The 23,144-nt window shown below is 42.0% G+C and overlaps 1 protein-coding gene and 1 long non-coding RNA gene across 9 annotated transcripts in view; one reads left to right on the plus strand and one right to left on the minus strand.

Moving 5' to 3' along the window:
- Positions 1 to 23,144, minus strand: part of LOC148005993 (uncharacterized) — a 1,435,680-nt gene that overhangs the window by 172,305 nt on the left and 1,240,231 nt on the right. The window lies entirely within an intron of this gene.
- The window catches only part of Pik3r3 (phosphoinositide-3-kinase regulatory subunit 3), a 122,764-nt gene that overhangs the window by 80,420 nt on the left and 19,200 nt on the right, over positions 1 to 23,144 (plus strand). For 6 of the 8 annotated variants that reach the window (XM_087550901.1, NM_001429916.1, NM_001429917.1 and 3 more), the window contains 3 exon segments: positions 8,919 to 9,099; positions 10,584 to 10,709; positions 20,339 to 20,481. In XM_087550901.1, coding sequence (XP_087407027.1) covers positions 8,919 to 9,099; positions 10,584 to 10,709; positions 20,339 to 20,481 — 450 coding nt within the window. 8 annotated transcript variants of the gene reach the window in all.

Here is a 23,144-nt window from a genome sequence, read left to right on the forward strand (position 1 = left end):
CTGAGGAGTTTATAATCCAAGTGTGGATAGTGGAGTAGGAGAAACAAATCCACCCAATACCTTAATTGTTTCATTAGAGTTCTTTCAATTGCTCCTTCTCACCCAGGTTGTCCTAGAACTTGCTATGTAAACCAGGCTGGCTTCAAACTCAGCGACCTGCTGCTCTGCCTCTCAGGTACTAGAACTAAAGCTGTGTGCCACCTCACTCAGCTCCTGCTCTTTAACTGTTGTCACTGTTGTTCTGCTTTCTCTCTTTGAATTTTATTTTTCTGGGACCCTCATATAAATAGAATCATGCAAGTACTTATCCTTCTGTGTCTTCCTTATCTTTATTTATTTATTTATTTATTTATTTATTTATTTTATATATGTGAGCACAGTGTAGCTGTCTCCAGACACCAGAAGAGGGTATCTGATCCCGTTACAGATGGTTGTGAGCTGCCCTGGGGTTGAACTCAGGACCTCTGGAAGAGCAGCCCGTGCTGGTAATAACTACTGAGCCATCTCTCCAGCCCCTTGCTTATCATTCTTAAGTTTAATATCTTTAAGCTCCAGTATATGTTACAGCCTGGGCTCAAATTATATTTCCTTTGAGACTAGATAATATTCTGTTGCACGTATATAATATATTTTAGTTTCCCATTCATCGATTGATTTTGGCAAGGAAAAATTGTATTACTTTTGTTGATACACTTACCACTTACCATTCTGTGTGAACCTAGATTCTAGAGTGTGAATTGTCTGTAACTATTCTTTAAGGTTGTCATCCTTCTAGAAATGAAATTTGCAAATAGTTGATTTTCAGTAAATATTTGAGTGGAGCATAGATTAAATGAAAGAAGGACAGAGAGCTTTCTCAGAGGTAGTGATACGTGAGCTGTCCCTTCCTGGATTCTGCTAGGCAGATAAACGATGGACTTAATTCAGTTTAATAAACAGTTAATCTCAGGAATATTTAATTACACAGGGCATTTAACAAGTTAAAACCTTTGTCTGCTATAACCTCTACTTAGGAGACAGAGGCAGGAGGATTGGTAAATTCAAGCTTACCTGGGTAACTTACTAAGATTATCTCAAAATAAGAAGTGAAGGGTGGAGTGTCTGGAGCGATGTCTCAGTAGTTAAGAGCACTGGCTGTTTTTCTAGAGAGCCCAGGTTCAGTTCTCATTGTCCACACGGCAACTCACAGCCATCTGTAACTGTAGTTCCAGAGTGTCTAGTGTCCTCTTCTGACCTCCTTGAGTATCAGGGAAGCACGTGGTGCACAGACGTACATACAGGCAGACACCCATGCACATTAGAAACTGTTAAAATAGGAAGGGCACACAGATTAGTGGGCGAGTGCTTGTATAACATGAGCAAGGACCCTGGTTCCATCTCCAGTGCTGCCAATACAACAAAAGAAAAAAAATGTGCCTAAAGAACCACTTAGGCAGATAAAATCAAAAGAAGTAGGAAAGGTATATTGAACAAGGGGGTTAAAATAATAGAGTTTCAAAAAAATATGCTTTGGAGGATGATAGAAATTAAGGAGATACATATTTAAGGGTATAGTGAAAGCTGACCCTCATGGAAGAAATGACATTTTATGTGTAGAGATGGGGTTGCGTTACCAAGGGAGATAACACTGGGGCAAGGAAGGTGGAAGTGAGAAGTCAGAGCCATCTTGTGTGATGCAGTTCCATTTGGCTTGGATTCTGGCTGTGAGACGTTTGAGTTATAAAGTGTGGAGTTTATATTTAATATTGTAGGTGCATGTAGAGAGGTTATGATCAGACTATATCTTAAAAGAAAGGAAAAACAGGGTGGGAGATGCAGTTCAGTTGATGAGTGCTTACCTAGCATTTGAGAGACCCTGAGTTGATTCTTGGATCAGGTGCGCTGAGGCATGCCTGCAATCTCAGCAGGATCCCAGGAGGATCCTAAATTCAAGGTCATACCTGGCAATATAATGAGTATGAGGCCAACCTGCGCCATAGGAGACCCTGACTTGAAACAACAAAACAATTAAAGAAATAAAGACAGATACTTAGGAATCTTTTACACAGTGAGAGGTAGTCATGATTGAATTTAAGAGTTATTGCTCATTTAATATTTGCTGAATACTAAGAGCGTGTATGCTCTTCTGAGTAAAGAAAAGGACGACAGAGCACAGACCTCCTGTGTAGGGAGAGGAGGAATGAAGACAGGGAGGTGCTGGGACAACATCATAGCCCATGAAGTGCTGCACAAGGGAGCACGGTGCCCTCAGGAGTGTAGAAAGGAGGCTCGGAAGGGCTTCTGAGGCAGTGGCCTCTAGAAGTTTGATTAGAAATCTCCAGCCAGAAAGGTAGACCCAGGGGATAGAACAAAACAATACAAAAGCACTCCGGGGGAAGAATTAATTATCAAGTAGATTATATGAAAAAGTTGAAATTAAAATGAAAGCAAATGTATAAAATAAATAGATCTTTAAAAAGATAAATAAAATAAAACAAAATAGAATAGAAACAAGCTTTGCAGAAACTTAATGAGCCCTGAGAAGGAATTTGAATTTTATGTCTAAGAGCAAAAAGATTGGTAGATGACTATTTGCAGGGATGACATGATCCAGTCATGATTGCACACTGTGCTAAGAAACTCCAGCAATCGTGGGAAGAGACGTGACATAAAAGGTTATGGAGACTTAACACCAAAAAGAGCTTGGTACCAGGCCTGGAAGAAGTTGAAAGTGATCATGGTTTGAACTTGCTGAGCTGAAGATGGTGTGTTTCATTTGCAGGAATAGGGAAGTCAGGTCAGCTGTTTTCTTTTTCATTTTTAATTACAATTTTTATTTTATGTGCCTTGGTATTTTGCCTGTATGTATGTCTGTGTGAGGATGTTGGCTCCTCTGGAACTGGAGTTACAGACAGTTGTGAGCCTCCATGTGGGTGGTGGTAATTGGACCTGGGTCTTCTGGAAAAACAGCCAGTGCTCTTAACCACTGAGCCACCTCTTTAGCACCCAGGTGTGTGTGTGTGTGTGTGTGTGTGTGTGTGTGTGTGTGTGTGTGTGTGTGTGTGTGGTGTGTGTGGTGTGTGTGTGTGTGTGGTATGGTATGTGTGTGTGTGTGTGTGTGGTATGTGTGTGTGTGTGTGGTATGTGTGTATGTGTGTGTATGTGTGTGTGTGTGGTGTGTGTGTGTGTGTGTGTGTGTGGTATGTGTGTGTGTGTGTGGTATGTGTGTATGTGTGTGTGTATGTGTGTGTGTGTGGTATGGTATGTGTGTGTGTGTGTGTGGTATGGTATGTGTGTGTGTGTGTGTGTGGTATGTGTGTATGTGTGTGTATGTGTGTGTGTGTGTGTGTGGTGTGTGTGTGTGTGTGTGTGTGTGTGTGTGTGTGTGTATGCCTGAGGAGATCAGAGCAGACCATCAGATCCTCTGCAGCTTCCCAGTGTGGGTTCTGGGAACTGAACTCAGGTTCTCTGAAAGAACAGATAGCAAGTAGGCACTTTTTTTTTCTCCCTTAGATAAGGTTTCTCTGTAACAGTCCTGAGTGTCCTGGAACATGCTCTGTAGACCAGGATAGCCTCAAAGATCTGCCTGCCTCTGCCTCCCAAGTGCTGTGATTGAAGGCATTTGCAACCACCACCTGACAATAGTCTCTGAGACATTTCTTCAGTCCATCTACTGCAACCTATTTTGAGATAAGTATTGATTTTTAGCTCTCCAGAACTTTTAGGAAAAATGTATCTTAAAATATATCTAGAAATGGTGGTTTAATGCTTATGAGACCATATAGCACCCGAAAAATAGAACTAGGTGTGGCCAACAAAATTTCAATGAAAGAATGTGTAAAGTGACAAGGGTACAAGCTGAGACAGTTTTTTAAAGAGAGTAACTATATAGCCAGGAAACAGACAAGAGAGGAATGAAGCAAAGAGCAACACCATCGGAGGCGCGGGGAGCATCGGAGGCGCGGGGAGCATCGGAGGCGCGGGGAGCGGTGTGTTCAGAAGCAGGAGTTGGTGGTCCACGCTCCTTCAGTCCTAGCACTTGGATGGCAGAGGGAAGCAGGCACATTTCTGAGTTAGACACCAGCCTGGTCTACATAGTGAGTTTAGGGTAGTTAGGGCTACACAGAGAGACAGTGTCTTGAAAAAAAGAATGAGAAACAGCATCACGAGTACTGGGGGCAGCTGGCTGGGGAGATGGGTCACTGGGGTGATGGTGTTTGCTGCCAAGCCTAATGACCCGAGTTCAGCCCTGGGCTCCATCATGGAAGGAAAGATATAAACCGAAAGTTGTCCCTGACCTCCATAAACAGTGTAATACATGAGCACCTTTGCATTTTCTTTTTTCTTTCTAAAGATTTATTTATTATTTTATGTATTTAAGTATTTTATGTATTTATGTATTTAATGTAGCTGTCCTCAGACATACAGAAGAGGGCATCAGATCCCATTACAGTTGGTTGTGAGCCACCATGTGGTTGCTGGGAATTGAACTCTGAATCTCAGTGCTCTTAACCACTGACTCATCTCTCTAGCTCCATACATTTTTTTTTACAACTTTCTCTCTCTCTCTCTCTCTCTCTCTCTCTCTCTCTCTCTCTCTCTCTCTCTCTTTCCTTGGGAGCTGGGGACTGAACCCAGGGCCTTGTGCTTGCTAGGTAAGCGCTCTACCACTGAGCTAAATCCCCAACCCCCATACATTTTCTTTTTTTTTTTAATATTTTTTATTCATTTATTATATATAAGTACACTGTAGCTGACTTCAGACACACCAGAAGAGGGCATCGGATCTCTTTACAGATGGTTGTGAGCCACCATGTGGTTGCTGGGAATTGAACTCAGAACCTCTGGAAGAGTAGTCGGGTGCTCTTAACCGCTGAGCCATCTCTCCAGCCCCCATACATTTTCTTTTTAAAGAAGAAAGAAGCTGGTGTTCCTGCCTAGATGGTAAAGTGCTTGCCTATACACAGAAATCTCTAATTGCCCCCACCCCCCCAGAACCACACAAACCAGTTAACGATGTAAGACCAGAACTGAAGGTGGGAGCAGGGCAGGCTGAGGGTTATCTTTGGCTAATAGAGTTTACTGGCAGCCTGGCCACTTGAGGCCCAGCTCAAAACCACAGCCACCACAACCCACAAAAAAAAAAAAAAAAAAAAAAAGAAAGAAAGAAAGAAAGAAAGTGCAGGAAGAAAAGGAAGGACTGGGCCAAAGGAACAGAGCCTGGCTTTGATAAAACTACTGGTGCTCCTTGGATGGGAGAGATGAACGTAAAACTAGAGTGCAGAGAATGGGGTGAAGATGCTTTCCCATGTAGTAGCCAGCGTTTTAACTGAGATGATTCAGTAGTTAAAGCCAGCATCTCCTAAAAGTTGAGCTCCAGAGGCCTCATCAGACACCTGTAAGTGTGAGTGCACACACATATTTAATTAAAAATAAGTCTTTTAAAAAATGAAAACCTTACTATAGTCTACAAGGTGTTCGTGATCTTGTATTTCCTCTTATAGCACTGACTGTTCTCTCTTTTGGTCATTCAGCCCTTAAATCACTGACCTCCTTGCTGGGTTTAATTTAATTTTTAAAAGATGGTGTTACTCTGTAACCCTGGCTGGCCTAGAACTCTCTATGTAGAAGAGGCTGGCCTTGAACTCACAAAAATCTGCCTGTTTTTACCTCCTGAATGCTGGGGTTAAAGGTGTACACCACCACTCATTATCCTTTATTGGTTTTATTTTTACTTTATTTACTTTGTCTGCATGTGTGTCATCGTGTGTTTGTGGAGGTCAGAGAGCAACTTACAGGCACTGTTTTTTTCCTTTTCAGGCACTGAGAGTATTCTGTGGATTGAGCAAACATTGTCAGGATTGGTGGCAAGGGCTCTTACCTGAGGAGCCATCTCTATGGCCCTTCTTTAATTTTCCATTTTTAGCCTGAGGCAAGAAGATTGCCACAGGGCTGGAGAAATGGCTCAGTAGTTAAGGGCACTGACTGCTCTTCCAGAGGTCCTAAGTTCAAATCCCAGCAAAGACATGGTGGCTCACAACTATCTGTAATGGGATCTGATACCCTCTTCTGGTGTGCATGAAGGCAGCTATAGTGTGCTTATATATAATAAATACATCTTCTTCTCCTTCTTTTTTTTTTTTTTTAAAGAAGATTGCGACAAGTTTGAGGCCAGTTTGATCTACACAGCAAGTTTCAGGCCAACTTTGGCTATAGTGTAAACCTTGTCTCAAAAAGTCAAAACCCAACCCAAAAATCAGAATGCAGACCCCTTCCACCCTCCCCACACTCAGACCTGTGGCATGCACATTTGCTGTCTTAAGTTCTGTGAGAGCATGGGCTGTATCTGGCTGCTTCTGTCTGTCATTGTGTTCATAGGAGTAACACCCTGAGTGAGGCAGGACTTAGCTAATGTTGGTTCAAACTTGTGGAATCTGACCTTGGGTAGTTTATTTTAGTCATATTTAAGTACAGCACAATTTTGGGAAAAAGTTTCTTGATGAAAATTAATTCTATGTGTACAACCAAGTTTAAGACATGTTTACATTGACACTCTTTATAAAGTGTGACCTCTTCCATAAAGATGGGTTCTGTTGACTCAGAAACAATTCTCAAAGTAAGGGTTTGGGAGAATGACTGAGGTAAATATAATAGCCTGTGGGAGACACGGTTGGCCTGACCCCAAGGTAACATGGACGTTAGTCAGGCTTTTGTATACTACACCTGATGTCTCCCATAAGGATGGGTTTATTGACTGAGAAGCAGTGCTCAAGATCTAGGGAGGGAGAGTCTGGGATAAACAGAGATGCCCTGACCTACAGGGGGCTCACTGAGAAGGCTCAGTGGTTAAGAGCACTGACTACTCTTCCAGAGGTCCTGGAACCACACAATGACTCACAACCCTCTGTGATGGAATTTGATTCTCTTACGGTGTGCAGAAGAGCATGCAGACAGAGCACTCGTATACATAAGTAAATAAATCTTTTAAAAAAAGACTGGCCCTACAGATAGCAGAGATCATCAGTGTTGTACTGCTGTAAAGAGACACCATGATCAAGGCAACTCTTATAAAGGAAACATTTAATTGGAGCTGGCGTACAGGTTCAGAGGTTTAGTCCACTGTCGTCATGGCAGGGAGCATGGCAACATGCTCGCAGAAACGGTGTTGAAGTACATCTAGATCTGAAGGCAGCATGAAGAGAGGCTGGGCTTGGCATGGGTGTCTGAAACCTCAAAAGTCAGCCCACAGTGAAACACTTCCTCCAACAAGGCCATATCTCTGAATCCTTTCAAATAGCGCCACTCCCTGGTGACCAAGCATTCAAATTTATGAGCCTTTCTATGGGGACCATTCTTGTTCAAACCACCATCAGGTTATTAACTGTGGTCATTCCCAGCCTTCTGGGTATAAAACAGGTATATACACCCCCTCTCCTTTCCTGACTTTCCTAGTGCTTATCTATGAGCACAAGGACTTCATGCCCTCTATAGATGTTCAGCACAGTAATTTGAATGAGTTTTAATTGAGACCATCTTGGATTTGTTTTCTTTCTCTCTCTATATATATGTGTGTGTATACACCTATACTAAACACATACCATTAGTTGATCCTTATAATGTGTATTTTATAGGAATAGTTCATCATCCATGTAGATACCGGCCCAAGCCTTGTATAATTTGAATTTTAACCAGTCTATAAATCAGACCAATCTTATGTAGTCTTTCACAAGTCCCAATGGATCATTTGTTATGTATTATAAGTGCATAGCATAAAGCATATAACCTTTCCACATAGCAGGGTGCCATTAGAAAAACTGAATTGGAATAGCACTGTATTTTGCTGTTATATGATAAGTCAACCTGGTGTGGGTTTAGATTATGCTTTATATTGCCATTTTGATTTTAGCTATAAATTCCTTGTTTCTTCTTCCTTATTTCCCCCTCTTTTCTTCTCTTTGATTTTTTTTTCTGGGGAAGGGCCTTGTAGTCCAGATACACTGGTCTCACAGCCTTGATTCTCTTTCAGAGAACCAGGTTTACAGGCACGTACTACCATACTTGTCCTATAAGTGATCTTTAAGGGATTATCTGGACTTGACTCAGTAAATAAAGGTGATCTGAGGTACTGAAGCATCGAATTATATCCGTTATGTGAACCTTGAGTGTATTGGTGATACTGAAACAAATGTTTATAATTCCTTTTATATAGAGATGGCTTGTGCTTCTGCTCAAAGACAGAAATTGCCTCTATTCTCCATGACAAATTAAAAAAATCATAAAATAATCAAAAATAATTAAGTTACTTACGTTTTAGTTATTTTTAAATAATATTTTGAGCTAAGCTTCTCGATATTGAATGTTATATCGATTTGGGTATTTTGTTTTGTTTTGAGACAAGGTCTCTCTCTATGTAGCCCTGGCTTTTCTGGAACTCTCAGTGGAGACCAGGGTAGCCTCGAGCACACAGAGGCCTCTGCCTGAGAATGAAGATGTTCACCACCACACCCATGTCAGACCCATCTCAGGGGTGCTGATTTTTAATAACTAAGGCATTTTTATGGACAAAATAATTAGGAGAAGAAAAAACAAAAGAAAGAAGGAGGGCAGGTGTGACGGCCTTATGCTTGGAGGCAGAGGCAGGCCCTCCGCTGTTTAAGACCAGTCTGATCCACAGAGCAAGTTCTAGGGCAGTCACGGCTGTGCAGAGACCTTGTTGTAAAAACACAAAACAAAACAAAAAACAAAATAAAGGGAAGAAAGGTAAGAAAATAATATATAGTTTTAAACACATAATCATATATGCTGTTTTACCACCTCTGGCCTGTTAGCAAAATAACACATTTATTTGATGTAAACTAAGTTTTTATATCTCCATATGAAATTAGTGTTTTAATAGAATTTTGGAGAAAATGCTGCAATTATTGTTTTGTTGTTCACAGGAAGGGAGGAAATAATAAATTAATAAAGATCTATCATCGGGATGGTAAATATGGCTTTTCTGAGCCCCTGACGTTTAATTCTGTGGTGGAGCTCATTAACCACTATCACCATGAATCTCTCGCTCAGTACAATCCCAAACTTGATGTGAAGCTGATGTACCCAGTGTCCAGATACCAACAGGTATGACCATAGTACTGCTCATAGGGTTATTCATATAATTTTATTCTACTAGGCTTAGTGGTTTATATTTATTTTCCTAGTTAATCCTGAGTGTGGTGGGGCATGCCTTTAATCCCAGCAGATGCAGGTAGGTCTCTGAGTTTCAGGCTAGCCAGGGCTATGTGAGACCCTGTCTCAAAGGGAAAGGAAGAGAAAAGAATACGATACATTTCTTAAATAACATTTTAACTGTATTACTTTAGGTTTGTTGTTTTTGTTTTTTGAAACAGGGTTTCATGTAGGTGGGCTGGCATTGAAATCACTGTATAGCTGACAGTGGCCTTGAAATTATGATCTTCCTGCCCCAGTCTCCTGAGTTTTGGGATTCTAGGTTTTTGTTATCACACCTCTCCTTTTGGGGGCGGTGTTGGGGGTCAGGGTATATGTGAGCCCAGAGGTCATCCTCAGGTGTTTAGTCCTCCGGAACAATTCACTTTTGTGTTTTGAATTAGTCTCTCATTGGAACCTGGGTTTACTGATTAGCCTAGGCTGGATGACCCAGGGGCTCACCCATTTCTGCCTGCCTAGCAGTGGAATTCAAGCATGTGCCACCAAACCTCACTTCATACTTAGGTGCTGAGGATCAGATTCAGATCTTCACGTTTATGTAACAAGTGCTTAAGACTGAGCTCTCTCTCCAGCCCTATTTCTCTCTCTTCTTTTCTTTTTAAATTTAAAGTTGTATGTATGTGTTCCAGCATGTGCATGTGCAGTGTCTGAAAGGTCAGATATCATGACATGGCATTTGGTGGCGCTGGAGTTACCGGCAGCTGTGAACTGCTGCCTCTGGGTGCTGGGAATGAACTCGAGTCCTTTTATAGAGCAGCAAGGACTCCCAACCACTGGGCCATCTCTCCAGCCCCTCCAGCCCCATTTCTTTCTCTTTTTTAAAGTTTTTTTATATTTTACTTAATGTGTATGAATGTTTTGCCTGCCTGGTGTGTCTGTCTGTGCATGTATATATGTGCCTGGTGCCCATTGAGGCCAGAAGAGGGCATTGGATTTACAGATGGTTGTTAACTATCCCATGGGTGCTGGAAATCAAACCTAGGGCCTCTGGAAGAGCAGCCAGTGCCCTTAAGCACTGAGCCATCTCTTCTAGCCCCATATTTCTTAATTTTTATAATATTATTTTTATCTGACTTAAAAATCTGATCTTAGCGTTAACTAAAAAGTGTTTTCCTGCCGGGTGGATGGCACATGCCTTCAGTCCCCGCACTAGAGAGGCAGAGGATCACTATGAGTTCCAGGGCAGCCTCGTGTACCTTCTAAGACCCTGGCTCAGGAAACAAAACAAAACAAAATCTTTATAAACTCAAAGCATTTTTTGGTGCTTTCTATCAAACAGGACTTCTAAAGTTTAATATAATTTAAGTGTAAACAGACCTGGGAAACATGTCATAGTCTGTAGCATTGCTTCACTTTATTTTCTTCTGCCTTTGCAGGATCAGTTGGTAAAAGAAGATAACATTGATGCGGTAGGTAAAAACCTGCAAGAATTCCACTCTCAGTACCAGGAGAAGAGTAAAGAGTACGATAGGCTGTATGAAGAGTACACCAGGACGTCACAGGTGGGGCTGTTGTTCAGTGGTCTTGGTGCAGTATTGTGCTGCTAGATTCTGAGTAGTGGCTGGATCTTCTGCTGTCTGTCAGCATTAGCCCATGGGGTCAGGACTGTGGCTTGACTGGTGGAGTGCGGGTTGTTTCCTGCCATTCACAGAGCCCTAGGTTTATCATTGCATCAGGTAAAACTGGGTGTGGTGGTGCAAGTCTTTAATCCCTGCCACTGGGAAGCAGGAGGATCAGAAATTCAGGGTCATCCTCAGCTATGTAGCTAGTTGGAAGCTCATCTGGGATACATGGGAATCTGTCTCCAAAAAACTTTTTTTAAAATTAGGTAATATTATAAATGATAAAATTAGTAAAATGACAAAATCTTGAGATAGAAATTAATTTTTGTCCATAGGGGCAGTACAGGGCTGTTTCCGCAGCTCCACTGTCAGCATGATTCTCAGGTTTTCCTGTCCCGTGCTCTCCTCATCAAACATGAGCCATCACCACCATATTTCTAGTAAGAAAGGAAGAATAGGAAGGGAAAAGGAAGCCCTCCTACCCTCAGGCTTTCTCTGTGTAGCCCTGGCTATCCTGGAACTTGCTCTGTAGACCAGGCTAGCCTTAAACTCAGCAATCTGCCTGCCTCTACCTCCCAAGTGCTGGGATTAAAGGCATGTGCCACCTCACCCAGCTGGTTCTGTGATTTTTTAAGATAAAAAGCATTTATTTATTTATTGAATGTGTTTGAGTGTTTGAGTGCATGTCGGTATACCATGCATGCCTGGTGCTCATGAGGCTGGAAGAGGCCATCAGAACTGGAGTTCAGATGGTTGTGAGCCATCGAGTAGGTCATCTGCAAGAACAATAAATGCTCTACCCACAGAGCCATCTTTGTAGCCTGAGGCTTCTGCTTTAAAGCGGCTTCCATTTAGTTTTATAAAGTTGGTGGTAAAGTCCCCTCTGGGTCTTTTAACAATACTTACTTTAAACTAAACTTTCCTTGATTTCCCCTCCCTTCTATCTCGTTTTCTTACTCTTCTTCCCTTTCCTTCTTCCCTCCTTCCTTCCTTTCGTCCCTCCTTCCTTCTTTCCTTTCTTTTGTTGTTGTTTCTTTGTGTTTTTGTTGTTGTTTCTTTGTGACTTCTACTTGTACCTTGGGTGCTGTTACTACAGGTGTGCGGTCTCCCCTTTGTCTGTTGATTTTCTCCTCTCATCGTTATTGCTTCCTTCCTCCTGCTAGCTTTGCATTTTGTTTGTTTTTTACTTTTTTCTTAGTTCCTTATGTTATCCAATTATATAGTTGATTCGAGAGCACAGATTATTAGTATGTATGAGGACACTTCTGCAGGTCAGAGGACAGCTTTGTGGAGTCTTGAGTTCTGAGGCCCAGGGCCTTTTTACCGTACTACTGTCAGCTTACTTCTTGTTGGTGTGAAAAAGAACATGACCAAAAGCAACATGGGAAAGACCCTTCTTTGGGTCATTTTTTTTTTTTCTTTTTTTCCGGAGCTGAGGACCGAACCCAGGGCCTTGTGCTTGCCTAGCTAAATCCCCAACCCTCTTTGGGTCATTTTTATCTTAGAGATGTATTCCATCAGGAGGGGAAGTCAGAGCAGGAAGTGAAGCAGACACCATGGAGGATGCAGCTTGCTGGCGTGTTCCCCGTGGCTTGCTCAGCCTGCTTTCTTAGCCAGGAACACATGCTCTGAGGTGGTACTTCTCACAGTGGGCTGGGCCCTCCCATATCAGCTATTAATCTAAAAATGTCCCATAGACCTTCCTACAGGCCAGCCTGATGCAGGCTGTTCTCAACGAGGTTTTCTCCTCTGAGAACGCCTAACCCGTGTCTCGATAACAGAACCCACCAGCACACCCAGTGAACCTTTGCACTACTGTCCCTCCCTACCAACCTTCTGTTTTGTTTTTGATTTTGATTTTTAGAGATAGGGTTTCTCTGTGTAGCATCGTTTGTCCTGGGCCTCACTCTGTAAACATTTGCTTTTGTCATGTCCTGTAGTGAGTGTTCTCATGCAGTGCTTAGGTCTCATGTCTCTCAACACGTTTTCTAATTTTGCCTGTGATTTCTTTATTTATTTTACATTATTCTTATTCTATGAGGTGAACATCACTAGGTAGCCCTAGCCCAGAACCTCACTGTGATGAGGGTAGCCTGGAGCTCACAGAGATCTGTGTACCGCTAATTCACAAGGCTTCTGAGATAAGGGATACATACACCATCATGCCTGGCCTTCAACACTTTTGAACCGTTAGTTATTTCAGAGCGTGCTATTTAATTACTGTGTGCCTCTGACTTTTCTTCTGTGATTTCTACTTTCTTTTCCTTGTGGGTCAGAGAAGGTCCTCTGTATGATTGTAGTCTTACATTTTATGAAAACCTGAGGTTTTAATAAAGAGAGGTGGCCCAGCATTTTTTAAGAGCACTTGTTTTTGTTGTTCTGTTTTGTTTTGAGACCATTTTTCTCTATGTAGCCCTGACTGTCCTGGAGGTTGCTCTGTAGATCAGGCTAGCCTGCCTCTGCCTCCAGAGTGCTGGGATTAAAGGCATACACCACTGCAGCCAGGTAAGGATACTGGTTCTTGCAAAATATTTGGGTTTGGTTCCCAATGCTCAGTGGTGGTTCACAACATTTTTCACTATACTGCCAGGGAGTCTGATGTCCTCTCCTGAGCTAGAGCGTTTGGCACTGGGCACAAATGTGGTGCATGTGTGTACATGTGTGCCAAACACTCATATAGTCTTTGGGTAGTGGTTTAGTCCCTGGAAACTCTGGTTGTTGGCATTGTTGTTCTTCTGGGGTTGCAAGTCCCTTCAGCTCTTTCAGACCTTTTTCTAATTCCTCCAGCGGGGACCCCGTTCTCAGTTCAGTGTTTTGCTGCTAGCATTCGCCTCTGTATTGACATGCTCTGACTGTGTCTCTCAGGAGACAGCTATATCCAGTTCCTGTCAGCCTGCACTTCTTAGCTTCGTCCATCTATCTAGTTTGGTGGCTGTGTATGTACGGGCCACATGTGGGGCAGGCTCTGAGTGGCTGTTCCTGAAGTCTCTGCTCCACACTTTGCCTCCCTATCCTCTGCTATGGATATTTTTGTTCCCCCTTTTAAGAAGGAGGGAAGCATCCGCATTTTGGTCATCCTTCTCCTTGAGCTTCCTGTGTTCTGTGGATTGTATCTTGGGTAATTGTAGGTTTTGGACTAATATCCACTTATCAGTGAGTGCATACCATGTGTGTCTTTCTGTGATTGGGTTACCTCGCTCAGGATGATATTTTCTAGTTCCATCCATTTGCCTATGAATTTCATGAAGTCATTGTTTTTGATAGCTGAGTAGTACTCCATTAAGTTAAAACTTTAAAAAAACTTGTTTTGTGGCTTAATGTGATATATTTTGGATATAATATTTGGAATATTATAGTTTTATTTAAGAATTACCTTTATGGGGTTGGGGATTTGGCTCAGTGGTAGAGCGCTTGCCTAGCAAGTGCAAGGCCCTGGGTTCGGTCCCCAGCTCCGAAAAAAAGAAAAGAAAAAAAAAAAAAAGAATTACCTTTATTCTATTCTTGCTGTGTGGAGTGTTCCTTTCCTTATTATGTCTATTAGGTATGTAATTGGGTTAATTTACAGCTAAAATCTTTGTAATATTTGTAATATTACATAAACACTACTACTATGCATCTCTGTCCCAACCTGCCCCCTTCCTTTTTGAGACAGGCTATCATATAGCCCTGAATATCTAGAACTCACTGTGTAGACCAGACTAACCTTGAACTCATGGAGATCTATATGTCTCTACCTCTTAAGTGCAAGGGCTAATAATACTAAAAGTGTATGCCAACATGCCCTAACCCTATGTTTCGTTATATATTGTCCAAGATTACATTTACTTATGTTTAATGCCTATAATGCCTCTTCTCTTCATTTTCCTTTCACATCATAGAAAATAAAAGAGCAGGTCTAGCTCGCCGATAGAAGCCTTGTTCAGCATTTGTTGCTTCCTGGTTTTGATCTCAAGCCCTGGAAGAAAAATCCCCTAATTTACTAATTATAAAGCCTTATATTATGAATGACCACTTCACTGTCCATGTGATATTGACCACTTTAATGGAGTCGGTCTGTAAATCTCTCAGTACCTCATCATAGCCATTTCATCTGAAAGTGACACTGGTTTCAGAAGACACTGAAACTTGAAGTAAAGGTCTAGTCATCTGAAAGTGACACTGGTTTCAGAAGACACTGAAACTTGAAGTAAAGGTCTAGACACTAAGCACACACATAAAAAGAAACACGTCCTTAATGCTCCTTTAGTCCTTCCTCCCCCTCTTCTGTGGGGTTCCCCTTGCTCCACCTAGTGTTTGGCTGTGGGTCTTTGCATCTGCTCCTTTCAGTTGCTGGATGAAGCCTCTCTGATGGCAGTTGGGCTAGGCACCAATCTGTGAGGATAGCAGAATATTATTAGGAATCATTTCATTGACACTTTTTTCCAGTGTGTGATTGGTTCTATCCTGAGTCTCTAGGCTGTCCAATCTCTAGTTCCTGGCTGTCTGGGCAGTATCAGGCATGGGCTCCCTCGCATGGTGTGTGCCTCAAGTTGGACCAGTGATTGGTTGGGCATTCCCACAAGACCTGTGTCACCATTACCCCAGTACATCTTATAGGCTGGACAAATTGCAGGTTGAAAGTTTTGTAGCGGGGTTGATGTCCCAGTCCCACTGCTAGAAGCCTTGCTTGGTAATTAAAGATGGCAAGTTCAGTCTCTGTACCCCCACGACTAGGAGGAGTCTTTGCTAGGATCACTCTCATAGGTGCCAGAGGGGTTGAAGACACCATGAGAACACAGATCACAGATCAACTACGCAGGCCTCATAGGGGTTATAGAGACTGAAGTAACAGTAACACGGATCATGTATGGCTCTGAACTAGGCCCTTTGCATATACATTATGGTTATACAGCTTGGCATTCGGTGGGACTCCTAAAGGTTGGGAGTAGACTCATTTGCCTGCTTTTGGGATCCTTTTCCTCCTACTGTGTTGTCTTGTCCAGCCTTAATATGAGGGTTTTGGTATAGAGAGAATATCTTCTATATTGTATGGTTGTATCACCTGCCAATTAAAAAGCCTATGGCTTATGTCTTAGGCTGAACATAGAGGTGAGATAATTGGGAGAGAGGAAGGATTCTGGGAGAGAGCCCAGGGGAGATATGAGGAGATGGACTCATGGCACCTGAGTACAGGTAACCAGGTAACCAGCCACATGGCAGAATGTAGATTAAAATAAATGGGTTATCTTAAGTTATGAGTCTAGTCAGAGTTGAGCCTAGCTATACGAGGGCAGAGAACTCAGCATTTGAACAACACAAGTGTAAACTTTACACAGTGTATAAAAACTATGCTTCATTTAGGCCTTGTCCTGTTGTAAGTTATGCCATGTCCAGTTGATATCCCTAGGAGGCCTGCTCTTTTTTGAAGGGAAACTGAGGAGAAGATCTTGGAGAGAGGGGAGATATGAGGGAGGAACTTAGAAGAGTGGAGGGATTGGGGTCCAAAAATCCAAAACAATCCAACCAGTCACAAGAGTCTAGGAAAGCAAGATCTTTATTTGAATTAGGCAGCAAAACTGACCAGCCAGGGACAACAGCACAGACTTGAGAGCTGACTATGTCTTTGAACATTCACCTTAGTAAAGCAGAAAAATAATGAAGTCCAATAGGCATCTGTGGTAGTTGGAATATGTCCGGCCACCATAAATTGATGTGTTTGAATGCTAGGTCATAGGGAGTGGCACTATTAGAAGGTGTGATCTTGTTGGAGGAACCGTGTCCCTGTGATGGGCCCTAAGGCTTCCTATGTATGCTCAGGGTTCTGTCCAGTCCAGAAGACAATCTCCTCCTGCCTTCCTTGGGGTCAGGTGTGGAACTCTTGGCTCCTCCAGCACCAAGTCTGCCTGCACGGTGCCATGTTTTCTGACATGGTGCTAATGGACTAAACCTTTGAAACTAAACCAGCCCCAATTAAATGTTTGCCTTTATAAGAGTTGCCTTGGTCACGGTGTCTCTACACATATTTGAAACCCGATCTAAGACAGTATCTATGCCAAGGTACAGTTACAACTTTTCATCAACCAGAATCATTTGTTCTTGTCCTGGTTAAGAACAATCATTATGTTTTGGGGGACAGAAGAAGAATGAGAAGGAAGTTGACTAATCTGGAAAGTTCCCCACTCCCTGAGAGCCTGGGAACTTGAACTTAATTTCACTTTATGATCAAAATGGAATCTAAAAAGCAGTACTTAGGGTAAATCTCACTTGTCTCATCCCACCAGAGAATAGGATGTAATGTATGAGAAACCCATTAATATTAAATACACATATGCATAAAGGCATACAAGACAGAGCAGCACAAATACCTGAGAGACCAGATCTTTTGGGTTCAGACTTCATTTTAGAGAACTTGACTTAAGGTTGAACTTGAGTTAACTAAGAAACTGGCACCTAACACCAGTTTCCAGGTTACTCCCCAACAAATCTGCACCTCCAGGTTACAAGCCTCCCCCTGGCACTCCACGTCCTAACAACCACCATCAGGAGGAAAACAGAAGTTTATGGTTTGACCCCCAACACCAGCCAATTATGTTAAAGGCCATAACGGTCCCCAGTCAGATGTGTGCCAAGATAGACAACCCTTCTTGCCTCTATAAGAGCCTGAAACAGGCTCAGGCTGGCCCTTCCCATTCCACCATCAGAGACGGTGTGAGGACCCAAGGTCAAGTTCAAATAAAGAAGCCCTAATGGGATTACATCAGAATCAGCTCCTTGGTGGTCTTTTGGGGTTAACAATCACCTCCTGACACAACAATCAAGTAGCAAAAAAAAAAAAAATCAAAATCATTCTTAATAATTAAAAGAGATAAAATGGAATCAGATTTTTCACATAAAAAAATGGACCAGCACAGCATTTTGGCCATTAGAGTTCTATATTTTTTCAGTCAGAAATCAGGTATTATTTTAAGTTAGGTTTCACCTGTAGGCTTTCCTATATTAGTTCAGAAAAGTCACATCTTTCTCCTTACTCAGATAAAGCCTTAGTGTTATAGTAGACTCTTACAGCTCGTGACCAGTTAAATAAATCCTGTTCATTTTATCTCAGTGTATGTGCAGAATCTACATGTTTCTCACTACTTTTACTACTAACACCTTGGTCTAAAGCTAGCCTACTTTCTTGTCTGGTGTTTTTGATTTTTATGTTGCTGTGACAAAATACTTGACGGCTGGGTGTGGTGTGCACACCTTTAGTCCCATCGCTAGGGAGGCTGGGACAGGCACGTCTGAATTTCAGGCCTGCCAGTCCAGGGCCATCTCGGGCTCCATAGTGAGACATATCACACAGACAGCACAAAACGCTTGAGAGGATCAGCCTTGAGGAGGAGACGTCTCCTTTGGCTCACAGTTTTAGGTGTTTCAGGGTAGTATCAGAGCGGGAGAGGGCCAGGGTTTCCATAACTCCTTCAACAGCATGCTTCCAGTGACCTAACTTCCTTCCTTCCAGTGGGTTCTCCTTCCTAAAGATTTCACCTCCTCCCAGCAGTGCCTTCTAGGAAGTTGTCCATAAAGCCTTAAACACTGCGGAAGCCTCCTAACTGATATTCTTACCCGTATCCTCCACATTCTCCTCTCCTAAACCAGCTTTCAACTTATCAGCCAGGGTTGTAAAACACAGGTTTTTTGTGTCTATATTTCAGTGAGTGAATGGCGTACAGAGGTCAGCCTCTGGTGTTGGTCACCTGGCACTGTCCTCTTTGTTGTGAGGTTGGTCCAGTCGACAAGGCTGGCTGGCATGTGAGCCTTAGGAGTTCATTTGTCTCTACTTCTCCAGCAGTAGGATCACAAGCACATCACTGCCTGTCTCTTTTTTTAAGATGGATTTATTATGTATACAGCATTCTGCCTGCATATATGGCTGAAGGCCAGAAGAGGGCACCAGATTCTTACAGATGGTTGTGAGCCACCGTGTGGTTGCTGAGTATTGAACTCAGGACCTCTGGAAGAGCAGCCAGTGCTCTTAACTTCTAAGCATCCCTCCACCACCCTATGCCTGTCTTTTATTTGTGGATTCTGGGAAACAAATTCAGGTCTTCAGCCTGTGTGTCGAGTACTTTACTGACCAAGCTATTGCCACAGACTTACTCCTTTGTTTAAAAGTAGCATTAAAAGGGGCTGGGGATTTAGCTCAGTGGTAGAGCGCTTACCTAGGAAGCACAAGGCCCTGGGTTCGGTCCCCAGCTCCGAAAAAAAAAAGAACCAAAAAAAAAAAAAAAAAGTAGCATTAAAAAACAAATAAAACGTGGTAGAGCGCTTGCCTAGCAAGCGCAAGGCCCTGGGTTTGGTCCCCAGCTCCGAAAAAGAAAAAAAAAACAAAACAAAACAGAAAAACCATTCCCCAAACTCTATTATTAGTCAGGATTCTCTAAATGGAAAAAAAAAGGAGTTTGGTTACATATATGCCCCTTCTTTTTAAAAGACAGTCCACTGTAACCTAGGCTCATTATATACTTGAACTCATTATGTACTTGAGGCAAGCCTGAATTCCTCATCCTCCTGCCTCCATCTCATCCATTATATTATAAATGTGTTACTATGCCTAGCTCTAACCTTATTTCATTAATAACTTTTTTCCCAAGATTGGGTCTCTCTGTATATCTCTGGCTGTCCTGGAATTCACTCTGTAGACCAGGCTGGCCTCAAACTTAGAGATCCACCTGCCTCTGCCTCTCTAGCACTGGGATCTAGGTGTGCGCCACCACCACCCAGCTTAATGTTTTTTTATTACATTTTTATTTCTTCTTTTGTGTGTGTGTGAGTGCGTGTGTGTGTACCACAGCGTTTGTGGAGTCAGAGGACAGCGTTCAGGACTTGGTTCTCTTCTTTTATCATGTGAGTCCTGGGACCAAACTCAGGCCATCAAGCTTGGTGTCAGATGCTCCTTCTCACTGAGCTGTCTCCTCAGTCTGACGTTACTTCTTAGAACAGTTCACTGTACTGCATCTCCCCTAGCTTTATGGTTCTTGAATTTACTACACCTGCTTTCCACCTTGCAGTGTTTACGTCATTGGCTTTCTGTTTGCCTCAAAAACTTTTTAAGAACCTGACTAAGCCTCTTACTTCCTCCTACTCTGCCCAGACAGATGCCATCATCTCAGTAAGGCCTGGTTGGCATCTTTGTTTAAAAAGTTGAATGTATTGGCCAGGCATAGTGATAAATGCCTGTATCTCAGTATTTGGAAGACAGAGGCAGGAGGATCAGGTATTCAGAGTCATCCATGTTCTGGGTGAGAGGCCTCAGTTTCATAAATTCTCTTATCATCTATCAGGTAGTACTCCCAGTGTAGTGTGTTCTTAATAACCATTCATTGAAATTAGTAAATATGAGACATAGAAAAACTACCCTACCAGTGAAAATTCCTAGAACTGTAAGTACTCAGGATCGCCATCTGTGGTGGTTTGATTATGCTTGGCCCATGGGAATTGGCACTATTCCCTCTGGAAGTTTTTACACAATCATTACTTTTCTGAGAAGTACACTGAACCAGAGTTAGGCCCTTAAATTTGTATATTGTTTCTTCTTTCTCCTGTAGGAAATACAAATGAAGAGAACTGCCATTGAAGCCTTTAATGAAACGATTAAAATATTTGAGGAGCAGTGTCATACCCAAGAACAACACAGTAAAGACTATATTGAGCGGTTTCGCAGAGAGGGGAATGAGAAGGAGATTGAGCGGTGAGTGTATTTAATACCTCAGACAATACTGAAATAGACTGTTCTTTTTTTTTTTTTTTTTTGTTTTTTTTTTTCGGAGCTGGGGACCGAACCCAGGGCCTTGCGCTTCCTAGGTAAGTGCTCTACCACTGAGCTAAATCCCCAGCCCCTAGACTGTTCTTTTTTTTTTTTTTTTTTTTTTTTTTTGTCTTATAAAAAGTTTATTTCAGATATTCATATATAAGTAATCCTACTGGGAAAATGTACCCTCATGACATAGTTTAACCACAATTATAATATTTTAAATAAATTAAGATTCAGCGACCGTCAAAAATATACGAAGCAAAGTCTAGAAAATAAATGTTTAAATTAAATTAAATAAATTAATTTATTTTAATTTTCTGTATATGAATGTTCTGCCTGCATATATGTCTGTGCAACACACATATTCACAGAGGCCAGGAGAGTGCATCAGAGTCTGCAAAGTTGCAGTTATAGATAGATGGTCGTGAACTGCTTTGTGGGTGCTGGAAAGAGAGCTCGGGTCCTCTGTAAGAGCGGCAAGTACTCCTTAACCATTAACCAAACTCTCCACTTTGTTGTTTTTCCTTTAAAGATTTATTTTACTTTACATGTATGAGTGCTTTCCTGCATGCATGTATATGTGTGCTGGTGTCTGTGGTAACTGAGGAAGGCATAGGATCCTCTGAAACTGGAGTTAGATGTGCTTTCAAACCTCCATATGGGTACTTGCAAACAAGCCTAGGTTCTCCTCAAGCAGTGAGTGATTTTAACCACTGAACCAACTCTCCAGCCTGCAACATATCTATCCTTTAAAAGGAAAGATCCTTGGTATATATTAAAAGTCATTCTGCATCATTACCTAGACAACTAATATCCCTGAATGCATGCTAAACATAACTGCGAAGACAAGATTCACAGTCTTCCGGAGACGGGATTTGAGAATTGACTTTTTAGCATCCAATAGCACAATAAATTAACTACATTCTCCAACAACTTACATGCCTCAAAATGACTCGAAGAGGTCATAATTTCCTAACACAGAAAAAATGAGTTTGAAGAGATACTAAGGCTAACTAAACTAATTAGATAATGGATCAAATCATTAAATAATGATCTAAATAAATACAGATAATGTGTCAAAAGAAAATTTAAAATATTCAAAACTAAGAGCACCCATAAAACATATAAAAATCAGTACTCTAAAATAATGTTGGAAATACTATTTAATAATCCCCACAAAAGTAGTTATCAGGAACTGGATACTCATTGTGTGCTAAAGGTTTTACCTAAATTATTTGGTACCTAAAATAACCAATATTATTTCTTTTTTCTCTTTTTCCTTTTTTTCCCCATCTTTATTAAGTTGGGTGTTTCTTATATACATTTCTTTTTTTTTTTTTTATTAACTTGAGTATTTCTTATATACATTTCGAGTGTTATTCCCTTTCCCGGTTTCCGGGCAAACATCCCCCTCCCCCCTCCCCTTCCTTATGGGTGTTCCCCTCCCAACCCTCCCCCCATTGCCGCCCTCCCCCCATAGACTAGTTCACTGTGGGTTCAGTCTTAGCAGGACCCAGGGCTTCCCCTTCCACTGGTGCTCTTACTAGGATATTCATTGCTACCTATGGGGTCAGAGTCCAGGGTCAGTCCATGTATAGTCTTTAGGTAGTGGCTTAGTCCCTGGAAGCTCTGGTTGCTTGGCATTGTTGTACTTTTGGGGTCTCGAGCCCCTTCAAGCTCTTCCAGTTCTTTCTCTGATTCCTTCAATAGGGGACCTATTCTCAGTTCAGTGGTTTGCTGCTGGCATTCGCCTCTATATTTGCTGTATTCTGGCTGTGTCTCTCAGGAGCGATCTACATCCGGCTCCTGTCGGTCTGCACTTCTTTGCTTCATCCATCTTGTCTAATTGGGTGGCTGTATATGTATGGGCCACATGTGGGGCAGGCTCTGAATGGGTGTTCCTTCAGTCTCTGTTTTAATCTTTGCCTCTCCCTTCCCTGCCAAGGGTATTCTTTTTCCTCATTTAAAGAAGGAGTGAAGCATTCACATTTTGATCATCCGTCTTGAGTTTCGTTTGTTCTAGGGATCTAGGGTAATTCAAGCATTTGGGCTAATAGCCACTTATCAATGAGTGCATACCATGTATGTCTTTCTGTGATTGGGTTAGCTCACTCAGGATGATATTTTCCAGTTCCAACCATTTGCCTACGAATTTCATAAACTCGTTGTTTTTGATAGCTGAGTAATATTCCATTGTGTAGATGTACCACATTTTCTGTATCCATTCCTCTGTTGAAGGGCATCTGGGTTCTTTCCAGCTTCTGGCTATTATAAATAAGGCTGCGATGAACATAGTGGAGCACGTGTCTCTTTTATATGTTGAGGCATCTTTTGGGTATATGCCCAAGAGAGGTATAGCTGGATCCTCAGGCAGTTCAATGTCCAATTTTCTGAGGAACCTCCAGACTGATTTCCAGAATGGTTTTACCAGTCTGCAATCCCACCAACAATGGAGGAGTGTTCCTCTTTCTCCACATCCTCGCCAGCATCTGCTGTCACCTGAGTTTTTGATCTTAGCCAATCGCACTGGTGTGAGGTGAAATCTCAGGGTTGTTTTGATTTGCATTTCCCTTATGACTAAAGATGTTGAACATTTCTTT

The sequence above is a fragment of the Rattus norvegicus genome, chromosome 5 (genome assembly GCF_021556685.1).
Source record: "Rattus norvegicus strain SHRSP/BbbUtx chromosome 5, alternate assembly SHRSP_T2T, whole genome shotgun sequence".
In the NCBI taxonomy this organism is placed as follows: domain Eukaryota; kingdom Metazoa; phylum Chordata; class Mammalia; order Rodentia; family Muridae; genus Rattus; species Rattus norvegicus.